This window comes from Camelus ferus, chromosome 6 (assembly GCF_009834535.1).
Source record: "Camelus ferus isolate YT-003-E chromosome 6, BCGSAC_Cfer_1.0, whole genome shotgun sequence".
NCBI classification, from domain to species: domain Eukaryota; kingdom Metazoa; phylum Chordata; class Mammalia; order Artiodactyla; family Camelidae; genus Camelus; species Camelus ferus.
The window spans coordinates 29274760-29287741 of NC_045701.1; the positions used below are offsets into that span (position 1 = coordinate 29274760).

At 38.8% G+C, this 12982-nt stretch overlaps 1 protein-coding gene and 1 pseudogene across 1 annotated transcript; both read right to left on the bottom strand.

The window, feature by feature from the left end:
* Positions 1-9639: 9639 nt before the first annotated feature.
* LOC102518067 lies at positions 9640-11204 on the bottom strand (annotated as a pseudogene).
* Positions 11205-11779: 575 nt separating this feature from the next.
* LOC102518313 (olfactory receptor 4F3/4F16/4F29) lies at positions 11780-12737 on the bottom strand. The gene is given in 2 exon segments (XM_006190869.2): positions 11780-12070; positions 12072-12737. Coding segments are annotated over 2 exon segments (957 nt in total).
* Positions 12738-12982: the final 245 nt, after the last annotated feature.

A 12982-nucleotide genomic window follows, 5' to 3' on the forward strand; every position in this document is an offset into this window, starting at 1 on the left:
TTGAAAATATACAAAGTAATAGCTGAAACAAGAGACAACAAAAAGGGTAAAACCAAATTTTCAAATAAGTCATCATTTGGCTTCTAACTGGACAAGACTGACTTACAGCATAAACTGATAAAAAAAAATCATTCTCATTTTAGCTTAAAAAGTTGTGGATGAACTCATATAAAATTAAAACAAGGTTCTACTTGAAATCATGTGGGGCTACAAGGCAGGTAGCCTGGTAATGCCAGAGATGAATTATCTACACATAATTTACATCTGTATCACTACCAATATTCTTTCTTTGATGGAAACTAATTTTGGCATTCTGTAATGACCCCTTTGAACTCCTGCAAAGTCCTATTTTGGGGGAGTATCACAGAAGTACCCTTGTAAGGGCTATACACAATTACTCCTTGCAGTGGGGCATTCTCACTTACACAAAAACGCCATTATTTATACTATTTCCAATCTTCTAGCTTAGTAGAAAGGACACATGTAATTCTCAAGTTAAAATTACTCAAAGTTTCAGGTTGTGGTGGCCAAGATGGCAGAGTAGGAAGACCTTGAACTCACCTCTCCCACGTGCACAGCAACATTACAACTATTTACAGAGCAATTGTTGCTGAGAAAGACCAGAAGACCAGCAAAAAAGATCTTCTATACTCAAAGATATAAAGAAAGAAGCACAGTAGGAAGGGTAGGAGGCTTGGAGACACAGCATAGTCAATGCACATACCTCTGGGTGGACAACTCACAAACGGGAGGATAATTACAGTCGTAGAGTTTCTCCTCAAGAAGCAAGAGGTACGAGCTCCACATCAGGCTCCCAGTCTGAGGATCCTGTCCCAGGAAGACCAGCCCCCAGAACATTTGGCATTGAAGGCCTGTGAGGCTTACTTTAAGGAGAGGCAGAAGGCTGTAGGAAATAGAGACTCCACTCTTAAAATTAAAAGGCACACACAAAATCTCAAAGGTCCAGGACCAAAGGTAGAAGCAGTAATTTGAAAGGTGCCTAAGTCAGACCCAGCTGCTGTTCTTGGAGAGCATCCTGGAGGTGCAGGACACAATTGGAACTCACCCTGGTGACAGAGACACTGGCAGAAGCCTTTTTTGGAAGCTTGTACTACCATGAGGACACTGGTGATGGCAAGTGCCATTTTGAAATCTTACCTCTTATTAGACCAGGGTCCAGACCCACCCCCTAGCCTGTCAGCAACAGCACTGGGATGCCTCTGGCCAAACAGCTAGCCAGACAGGGACATAGCCCCATGCACCACCAGCCAGCCATGTCAGGAACCAAACCTGCCAGGAACCAACAGGAACCAACAGGGTGACCTTAGATCTGAGACCTCTGGCCCTGCAGCTATCTACCTTGGAACTCGGCTGCAAAGTGGGCTTGCACTAGCTCCAGGACCCCTCAGGGCTCTGCAGCCAGCTGACTCATCGCCCAGCCCAACCTACTAGCAGCTGGCAGTGCCTGCACAAGGCAGGCCTGGCAACCAACTGGACTGGGGGCCACCCACACTTACCAGACCACCTAGAGTAGTCACTCCACCATATGACATCTCCTATAAAAGGCCTCTTCTCCAAGACTGGGAAACATAACTGATGTACAAAATACAAAGAAATAAAAAAAATGAGTTAAAAAAATGATGTGACAGAGGAATATACTCCAAATGAAGAATCAGATAAAACTCCAGAAGAAAAACTAAGTGAAGTGGAGTTAAGAAATTTACCCAATAAATAGTTCAAAGTTAGGATTGTAAAGATGCTTGAAGAACTCAGGAGAAGCCTGGATGAAGAGTGTGAGAATTAGAAGCTTTAAAAAAAGAGTTAGAAAACCTAAAGAAGAACCAAACTGCTGAAGAATAATGAATAATAACTGAAATGAAAAAAAATACTAGAAGAGATAATACAGAGGGACAGATCAGTGAGCTAGAAGACAGAGTAGTAGAAATCACTGAAGGTGAACAGAAAAAAGAATAAGAAGATATGAAGACAGTTTATGAGACCTCTGATAATATCAAGTGTCTTAACATTCACATTATAGGGGTCCCAGAAGAAGAGAAAGAGAAAGGGACAGAGAATATATTTGAAGACATAATAGCTGAAAAATTCCCTAATCTGCAAAAGGAAACGGATATCCATGTTCAGGAAGTACAGAGTGTGCCAAACAGGATTAAACCAAAGAGGACCACACCAAGACACACTGCAATTAAAATGGCAAAAGTCAAAGGTAAAGATGGAATATTAAAAGGAGCAAGGGAAAAGTAACAAGGTACATAGAAGGAACTCCCATAGGCTATCACTTGACTTTTCAGCAGAAACCCTGCATGCCAGAAGAATGGCACAATATATTTAAAGCAATGAAAGGGAAAAACCTACAATCAAGAATACTCTACTTGGCAAGGCTTTCATTCAGATTTAAAGGAGCGATTAAAGTTTCATAGACAAGTAAAACCTAAAACAGTTCAGCATCTCCAAGCCAGCTTTATAAGAAATGCTAATGGGACTTTCCTATGTGAAAAAGTACAAGCCACAATTAGAAATATGAAAATTACAAAAGGAAAAATCTCATTGGTAATGGCAAATATACAGTAAAGGTAGTAAATAAACCATGTATAAAGCTAGTAGGAAGTTTAAAAGACAAAAGGAGCAAAATCATTTATACCCACAACTCATTAAAAGATTCACAAAAGAAAAAGTTGTAAAATATGATGTTAAACAGCAAATATGCAAGAGGGAGGAGTTAAAATGCAGGGCTTAAAATACGCTTGAACTTAAGAGATCAGCAACTAAAAATAATCATGTATATACATCGATTGCTATATATAAACACCATGGGAACCACAAACCAAAAATGTGTAATAGATACACATACAAAAAAGAGAACTGAATCCAAACATAACACTAAAGGTAGTCATCAAATCACACGTGTACAAACTTCCAGTTGTAACATCAATGAGTCATGGGTATGAAATGTACCGAGTGGGGATTTAGCAATAAATATGTAATATCTTTGTGTGGTGACAGATCATAACTAGATTTATTGTGGTGATTGTTTTGAAATGTATAGAAATACCAAATCACTATGTTGTGTAACAGGAACTATCATACTATCACAGTGTTTTAGGTCAATCATAATTCAGAAACAATGAACAAATTCATAGAAAAAAGAGATCAGATTTGCTGCTACCAGAGGCAAGAGATAAGGGAGGCGAAATTGGATGAAGGTAGTCAAAAGTTAAAACTTTCAGTTATAAGAGAAATAAATACTAGAGATATATTGTACAACATAATAAATATAATTAACACTGCTGTATGATATATATGAAAGTTCTTAAGAGAGTTCTCATTGCAAGGATACATTTTTTTCTACTGCTTTAATTTTGTATCTATATGAGATCCTGGCTATTCACTAAACTTACTGTGATTGTGATAACCATTTCATGATGTATATAAGTCAAATAATTCTTTACACCTTAAATTTATACAGTGGTATGTGTCAATTGTATCTCAATAAAACTGGAAGAAAAAGTTAACTATATAAAAGGTATAAAATAATTCTCAATAAATTATTCAAACTTTCAGAAACATTTGAACTTAGGCTTCTAGTCTCTCTCCTTATAAGATAACTTATTGCAATGCTTTTTAATTTAATATGGTCCTTTAAATTTTATCTGGTGTAGAGACAATTAAATAGAGAATTTGAAAACCCATGATCAGAATGCGTGAGGCAGGGCTCTAAAAATGTTAGGTCATAAAAGCTTAAAGCGTAATAATCTTAAATACTATGCATCAGAGACTCATGCTTTCAGGCTTCAAACAGTAATTTTAATTAAATGACCAAAAAGAGATGAAAATATAGATGTCACACTACTTCAAGATCTAGGGATTTTCACAACATTCGTCTATGAATTCTCTCATTAATGAGCTCTGTTCCTCCTTTGATACTGGAAATGTATTTATCTAATCAATTGGCACCAGACAGAATGATTAAAGAGCATAAGGTCAACTTTCCCTTTACTTCAACTGTTGCTAAATCCACACATAGGAAGCCTTTTTCTCCTTTCATTCTTTATCTTCCTTCTGCTAACTTGCAATGAAAATAGATTCCGTTTCCTTCTCCAAAGACCCAATATTCTTGGACTGTGAAGTTCCAAAGTCAAGGGCAGTTAATCATATTTATATCCCTTCTACCCATAACTCCTGGAACACTGTGCATACAGTAGACAATCAGTTATCATTAGGAGACACACAGACCACATCCTAAATCTGCCATAGTTTGTTGCATAAATATTATAATTTTTTGATTACTTTATAAAGATGTCAAAAGGAGTTTAACTTTCTTGTATGTGACTGGCTTTCAGTGCTTGCCTCTAAGTTAGCCTACAGGACATTCCTGGTGACAACTCCAGTTGGTCTCACTCATTTTCAAAAACAAACACCCAAGGTTAAAACTAAAATCAACCAGTCCATAGTGTATTTTCTCATAAATTACACAGACAATTAGGAATTGCCATTGTAACCTCCATTTTTAAAAGGTCCAGCAATTGCATGTGAAAGCATCCTAATATTCCCAGTGGTACCAAACTCAGAGGTTGATTAAAACTCATTCAGTGAATGACGTATCTCCAGATCACTTACATATACTTTCCCATGGGAGAAGGCGACAAAATGTATAATGATTTCTAGGTTCACCAAAGACATACTAGGAGAAAAGCAATGCAATTTTTGAGACTAAAAATTAAGACTGTTAGAATTCTTTTAGAGACCAATTATGAAGGCAAATAAATTATCACCAGAGATTATGATTTACAAAGGCTAGTAAATGCTTTTGACAAAATTCAACATAAAAAAATCTGTGAAAAAAACCAGGGTTTGAGATTTTTTGTATCTATTTTTTTAAGTACAAGAAGATAATAAAAACCATCTATAGCCTCCCAAGGAAGAAATATCACTATTAACATGTTAGCTTATGTACATATATTATTTTACAAAACAGATCAAGTTTTAAGTCTTGTTTTGTTATTGCCTTTCTCCCTTTTTTTTTTTTTTGGTGGGGTAGGTAATTAAGTGTATTTATTTATTTAGTGGAGTTACTGGAGATTGAACCCAGGACCTCGTGCATGCTAAACATGCATTCTACCACTGAGCTATAACCTCCCCATTGCCTTTTTCACTTATTTATCTATCTTGAGCAACTTCCCCTGTTATTAAATATTCACTATATAATAGATGAGCTGTATGTATATAACATAATTTCAGTGTGTTCATAACATAACTTATTTAATTTAGAAATGTTTTACCATCAATAAGGAACTGACATAAATATAGGGAAAAATAACGTAGACAAATTGGCCCTAAATGAAGAAAGGTAAACTAGGATTCTCCAGGGATCAATATACAACCAATTATGTAAGAAGAAAAATAAAACAATGATTAAAAATTCAGCTTCTGCTATAAAAAATGACAACATAATGCGATCTGCAGCAACATGGATGTCCCTGGAGAATGTCATTCTAAGGGAAGTTAGCCAGAAAGAGAAAAAAAATATGATATGATATCATTCATATGTGGAATTCAAAAAAAAAAAAAAGACAAATGAACTTAAATATAAAACAGAACCAGACTCACAGACACAGAATACAAACTTGTGGTTGCCAGGGGGAAGGAGGGTGAGTAGGGACAGACCGGAAGTTCGAGATTTATAGATACTGATAGGTATACATAGAATAGATAAACAAGTTTATACTGCATAGCACAGGGAAATATACTCAAGATCTTGCAGTAGCTCATGGTGAAAAAGAATATGAAAACGAACATACGTGTATTCAGGTCTGACTGAAAAATTGTGCTGTACACCAGAAATTGACACAACATTGTAAACTGACTATAACTCAATAAAGAAAAGGAACTGATTATCAAAAAAAAAAAAAAAAAAAAAAAAGAAATAAAACACCTGTAGCTAAAAAGGAACCTGTATTTCAAATATTTTGTAAATAAAGCTAGTGGAACTAAAAAAAAATCTGGCTTCTGATTCAGACTGCTGGATTTAAACTGAAATATAATGTTTAGTAACATTAGACAAGTTATGTAACCTCTGTGCCTTAATCTCCTAGTCTGTAAAAGGGGATGTTAATAGTATCTATCTCAAAGATTGCTGTGAGGATTAAATCAGTTAATACAGGTAAAGCTAAGAGCAGGGCATGACTCACAGTATGTACTCTGTAACTAGTACCCATTATTATTTTTACCAACGAATGGAAGAAGGAAGTATTAAATCTTCAATTTGGCAGGTGACATAAAGCAATGAAAATACCACAATATTATGAAAATACATGATAATGTAGATACATCACAAGATGTGTGTTATGTGTCTGTGTGTGTGTGTGTGTGAGAGAGAGAGAGAGAGAGAGAGAGAGAAAGTACAAAGCAGAAGGTAAGTTTAATGTGCTTTGTAAGATAAACATATTTTATTTTTAAGCTGATATACTCCAAGCAAACAGTTACACTCCAGGAAAGGAATCTAGCCTAAGTTATAAATTGATAAAGTTTGTTCAAATATCATCTCAGTCATAACCATAAACCTGTGAATTTTATTGTAGCCTTTGAAGAAACTGAAATTCAGGGAGGTTAAGTGACTTGGGTAAGATAACACAGCAAATGAGTCAGTGTTGCTGGGACCAGAATCTCTGAGTTTTAACTGCAAATATTGTGAAATGCTATGTTGCTTTTCATTTTAGACTCTTGTTTTAAGACAAAGAATGATATTTGGAGGAATAGCCAAATCTATAAGGTGGGCACCCCAAATCTGGCCTGCCTGTTTTTATAAATGAAGTTTTATTGGAACTGAGCAATGCCTATTCATTAATATGTTGTCTATGGCTACTTGGATAGTATAACAGCAGAATTGGGTATATGCAACATAAATCATATGGCCCACAAATCCAAAACTATTTATAATCTGGCCCTTTAAAGAAAAAGTGTGCCAACACCTGATCTACTTGGCTAAAACTAAAGAACATTTTTCAACATATAGAACAAAGCATGAAAACAAGATCTGTAAATTAGTATTTGTAACTAACCACAGACTCGAAAGCTGTTTTCTACTGTTTATCTATCACCAAAAGATTAAATAAAGTAGAATAGGAGAAAAAGATAATGGGATACAAATAGATAATGAAGCATGTTAACAAATGTACCAACTAAAGGGCAGAATAGTTTGAAAATACTAGTATGCTCAGCCCAAGAAACAAACTTATTTATATCATTATTTAGTATGTGTAAAATATGTTACTGGCATCATAATTTGGGAACTGAAAAGCAAGAGTTAATATAATCTTTAATTTCTATACTTTCAGTATAAAAGTCCCTCTTTCTTTTCAGAGAAGAATGACACTCATTTTTCAGTGAGAACACAGTAGACCCACCACATCAATGATGCAGGTCATGAGCGCTCAGTGATGTATAATAGTGATGAAAGAAATTTTCATATTGAGGTATGGGGTAGTCATTTTGATTTAGGCAGGATTAAACTTCCAGCGAAACAAAATAACCCTCTTTGTAGCCCGTTAAACATGCATTGTATATCTGCTTTAACCATTAAAGAAAATAATGCATTTGAAATTCAAAATGGAGTAACTATGGTTCAGGCATTCAAAATGGAGTTGGGAGGGCATTGTGAATGTGGTTTCAGACATATCCCTGTATTCCTGAGAACTTCAATTTTCTGGGTATCATCAGTCAAGGACACCACCAGCTGTTCTCAAAACAGTATCTGCCAACAGCTGCCTGCTGCAATCTTATAGTCGCAAAGGTCTCCTCTAGCAACTGCAACCATTTTGGACCCCACCAAAACCCTTGTTTAACAAGCTCCTTAACTTCTTGCCAGCTCCAATCCAATTCTTAACAACTTAACAACTTACAAAATTTTGCATTTTTTTGCCTACATAAGCCTGCCCTATTTTGCAGCCTGTGGAATCTGTCTCCTGAGCTATAGTCCTCAGGTTGCTCAACTAAATTCTTTTCTGTTCCTCTTATACACTGTTCATTGATGATTTCCATCCACAGTAGAAAGATGGTCCCTGTTCAGGCTCAAGATGGCGACATAAGGGGGTCCTGGACTCCCCTCCTCCCGTGAACACATTGAACCTACAGCTACATGTGAAACAACTTCGTCTGAAGAAGGTTTAAAATCTGGCTGAGCAACTCCTACACGTCAGCCCAAGGAGAAAAGCCCATAACAAAGCAGGTAAGGCGAGGCCGGGGCACAACCTCCTCCTGACCTCCCCTCCCCCACCGCCGGCGCACCGCCCCACAGTCTGAGGAGCTCCCAACCCAGAGCTTCTCCCTGAGGGGCAAAGGGTTTGAACCCCACACCAGGCACCACCAGATTTTAAGACCTGCACCTGAATGACAAGCCTCCAAAACATCTAGCTGTGCAAACCAGCTGGACTCATTGCCACATAACACCTGAGAATCGGCTTTTAAAGGGCCGGAATTCGGACTCACCTGCCCGGCCTGGCGCGGGAGCCGCAGACTCAGGGCCGCCCAGACGGTGTGAGAGAAGCTCGCTTGCTTTTTCCCTGTCCTCGTGACTCGGCCTGAGAGGCAGGCAGCTGGTTGGATACACGTCTGGAGGCTGCCAAGCGCCTCCTGGACGGAGCCTGGCGCCATCTTCCCGCTCTGGCCGAGCTCCAGACGCCGCAGGGACCTCTCCCCGCCCCCGCCCCCTGCCTCCTCCCCCGCCCCCTCCCCCGAGGAGCTTTCACACGCGGCTGGTGCCCTGTCTCTGCAGCTGCACCCAAGGGACGCCCCTTGATCACCTGGCTCTGGTGGCCCGAGGTCTTCCCGTTCCTGGGTCCCATGGGACTGTAACAATTGGACAGACAGTTCTTGTTTGGCTACCACCCCAAGGCACCTGACAGACAGCCGACTGACTCACCCCCAGGCTTTCTGTGATTATCTCCTCCTGGAGATTCGGCCTGAGGGGCAGCTTCAGGTGTGGCCCCGTGTAGGGACCTCTGATGGACCTGCTCCAGGGAACAAAGGCATCTCTGTGCTCCCTCTGCCTCACTACAGCTCACCTCTGTCTCCCAGACATGACCATACACTCCTCTGAAGCCCCAGTTTTTGCGAAAGCCACCCAGGGGACCCCTGGAGATTGCTGGGCTCTCGTGGACAGTGGGGCTTATGGTGTGGCCCCTCAGGACTGTACCTATTTGCAGACTTTAAAAGCTGCTGCCTAATGGTCTAGCTTCCTATCCAGCCTGAATCTCAGATCCTCCTCTTTGGGGGCTGACAGGTCTTGGCACCCCCCTCAACTACCAGGGCCATTAAATATAAAATAGGCTGTTCAGACAATCACAAATGTTTGATAGACAACCAAGAGCTAGGGCAGGGTTGAACCATAAGCTTCAGATCCTACGCAAGACGCTCCTTCAAGACTGGGAGGAGTGGCTGTTTTATTTCACACAGAGAATCAACACAGAGAGTCAAGAAAAAAGAAATGAAGAAACAGAAATGTGTTTTAAATGAAAGAAAAAGATAAAACCTCAGAAAGATGGTCCCTCTTTCATGAGAACTGGCTCTTTAGGGATGGAAATTTATCAATGGTCCCTTGGAAGTTGTGTGTTTCAATAAAGCCACTTAGTGATTTTTTCTAAAATGCATAAGCTGACAGAATGCTCTCCTCATTGCCATCTTCATCTCTCTGTTCCTGAGTGTGTAGAGGACTGGATTTAGAAAAGGAGTTAAAACTGCATCAAATACAGCTAGAAATTTATCCAGATGTGGTGAAGGAGAAGGTCATATATAGAAAAAAAATCAGTGGACCAAAGAATAAAATCACCACAATAATATGAGCTGACAAAGTGGAAAGAGTCTTGGGTGAACCCCCTAAGGAGTGTTTCCGGAGAGTGGCAAAGATGAAGATGTGAGAGGTTGAGCAAGAAGAAAGCAATCAAGGAAATGAACCCACTGTTAGCAGTGACCATGAACTGCAGTTTATAGGTAACTATGCAAGCAAGTTTGATGAGCTGAGGCAGGTCACAGTAAAAGCTGTCTAAGACATTAGGGCCACAGAAGGGCAGGTTTACCACAAAGGCCAACTGGGCCAATGAGTGAGTGAGACCAATGGTCCAGGCAACCGCTAAAATCAAAATGCACACTCGTGGTCTCATGATGGTCAGGTAGTGGAGAGGCTTACATATGGCCACGTATCTGTCAAAGGCCATGGCGATGAGCAGCACCATCTCAGTGCCCCCAACAGCATGGCTAAAGAAGACCTGAGCTATACAGCCTCCAAAGGAGATAATTTTTCATTTCCTGAAAAGATCTCAGATCATCTTGGGTGCTGCAATAGAGCAAAATATAAGATCAATGATGGAGAGATTAGCTAACAGAAAATACATAGCTATTAAATATATGTATTGCTCTCAGCAAAAAGCTTTTTTGGTCAGTTTAACATAATTGTCTATATCTTTAGTGTCTCCTCTTAGCAATTTCCATTGACCAACCCTCCATTCTTCATAATTTGGTTAAAGTCATAAAATGGATGATTGAACCTGTACTAGAAGTATTATGGGCAAAAAAAAAAAAAAAAGATTAACAATGCAAGGTAATGGGATCTGGTTTTGTTCATTAAGGTGAAAAAAGGATAAATTTATCCTATGATAAAATATCTGCTTATTCCAAAATCTTAAAGAGGACAGTAAAAGACGAAACAGAATGGAAATTGAAAGCTGTAGAAGATTCAAGAAGTGAATTCTGTCTGCCTTGGTCATGTGTGTGTATATATATATACATACCCACACATATACACATGCATATATATATACATACACACACATATATACATATACACATGTATGCATATAAATATAAATAAATACACATATAATATTTAAATAATGAGTAAAAAGAAAAAATGATATATGTCAGTATTTTGGCAAAGTTTGAATAGCTCAGCTTTGATGGGTTTATTTTTTAAAACTTAGCAATGCTTTTACCATTAAATACTATATTGCATGAAGACTAGAATTTGGTTTTCTCTCTTAGAATGACATGACAAATTTACGTTAGTGTATTCATTCTACTCTCAACTAAAAGTTGTAAATGTTACTCTTTAATATATGTGCCATATTCCTAGTTAGCAGATTCTTTAGCTCGCAAGAATAACTTTTTTTGCCTTATGTTGACTCTACATGCTCCATTACTTAGAACATACAGTTAATTGCCAATGAGAGAGCTAAAGTTACATCTACTTTGTATTTTAAATATATTTTTACTCATTAATAGGTAGCTATCCTACATTTTCAGTTTCTTACACTACTTACACTACCTGTTGTGGGTTGATTTGTGTCTACTAAATTGACATGATGAAATTCTCAGCCCCAATATCTCTGAATGTGACTGTATTTGGAAATAGGTGTTCGCAGGTGTAGTCAAACTAAGATGAAGTCATCTTGACTTAGGGTAGATTGGGAGATACTTCCCCGTATTCTGAAGGCCTTAAAGAAACTTTCCCTCTGAGGTATTTCTAAAAAGTACTTCATATAAATATTATTCCTTAGGAATTGAGGCTCAAGATTACTATAATCTTTGGTTTACAAATACTTTATATGTAACTCTCTCTTTTCAGAAGTGGATTTTCTTCCCTCCCAATAGAAAGACAAAATGGACTCAACTTGTATAATCAAGTCAAGGTAGCACAAATCAGAGCTTCTCTCTGAGTTTGACCGTCAGTAATGAACATCAGTAATCAACAGGAGCTCTTACAATACAATCATCACTTAAGAGATCGCCTGTAATTCACTAGCTGTCTGCACACCCTCCTCATTGCCATCTTCATTTCCTGATTCCTAAATGTGTAAATAACAGGATTCAGGAAAGGAGTGAGATTGGCATCAAAGAAGGCCAGAAATTTATCCAGGTGTGTGGAGGGAAATGGCCACGTATAGACAAATATCAAGGGACCAAAGAACAAGACTACCACTGTGATGTGAGCTGAAAGTGTGGACAGAGCCTTGGATGAACCTGATGAAGAGTGTTTCTGAACAGTGAGAATGATGACGATGTAGGGAAACGATCAGAATGAAGAAGGAGCCAACAGAGATGAATCCACTGTTGGCTGTGACCATGAACTCTAGTTGGTAGGTGTCTATGCAGGCAAGTTTGATGAACCGAGGAAGGTCACAGTAGAAGCTGTCCAACACATTAGGACCACAGAAGGGTAAGTTTCCCACAAAAGCTAGTTGAACTGTGGAATGGATAAGGCCAGTCATCCAGGCAGCTACTAAAAAGAAGATGCACACTCTTGGGCTCATAATGGTCAGATAATGGAGCGGCTTGCATATGGCAACATATCTGTCAAAGGCCATGGCGATGAGTAGCACCATCTCCACACCACCAATGACGTGGATGAAGAAGATCTGAGCAATGCAGCCACTGAAGGAGATGACTTTATGCTTTCTGAAAAGGTCATAAATCATCTTGGGAGAGATGATAGAAGAAACTCCCAGGTCAATGAAGGAGAGGTTGGCCAAGAGAAAGTACATGGGGGAGTGTAAGTGAGGGTCAGAAGTTACAGTGAGCATAATGAGGGAGTTTCCTATCATGCTTGCCACATAAAACATGGAGGAAAATACAAAGAGGAGAAGTTGTATTTCCCAGGAATCGGTGAGTCCTAGGAACATAAACTCTGACACCACAGAGTGATTTGCTCCATATATTGGCTTTGTAGGCATTGCTACCTGAAAGAGGATAATAGGAGAAAATGTAAATTTTCATAATTATGTTAATAAATTAGAAGAGAGGTCAAGTTATGAATGTCTGTTTCTACCTTAGCATTAAGACTGCCTCACAGCCTTTGCAGTGTGCTCACACAGTGGTTGTCTTGCATATTCTCTAACACCAAGTTGTCTCTGCATGTAATACTCTCTGCCTCTGCCTAGGATGGATGCCATAATATTATACACGAGGTACAAGACGG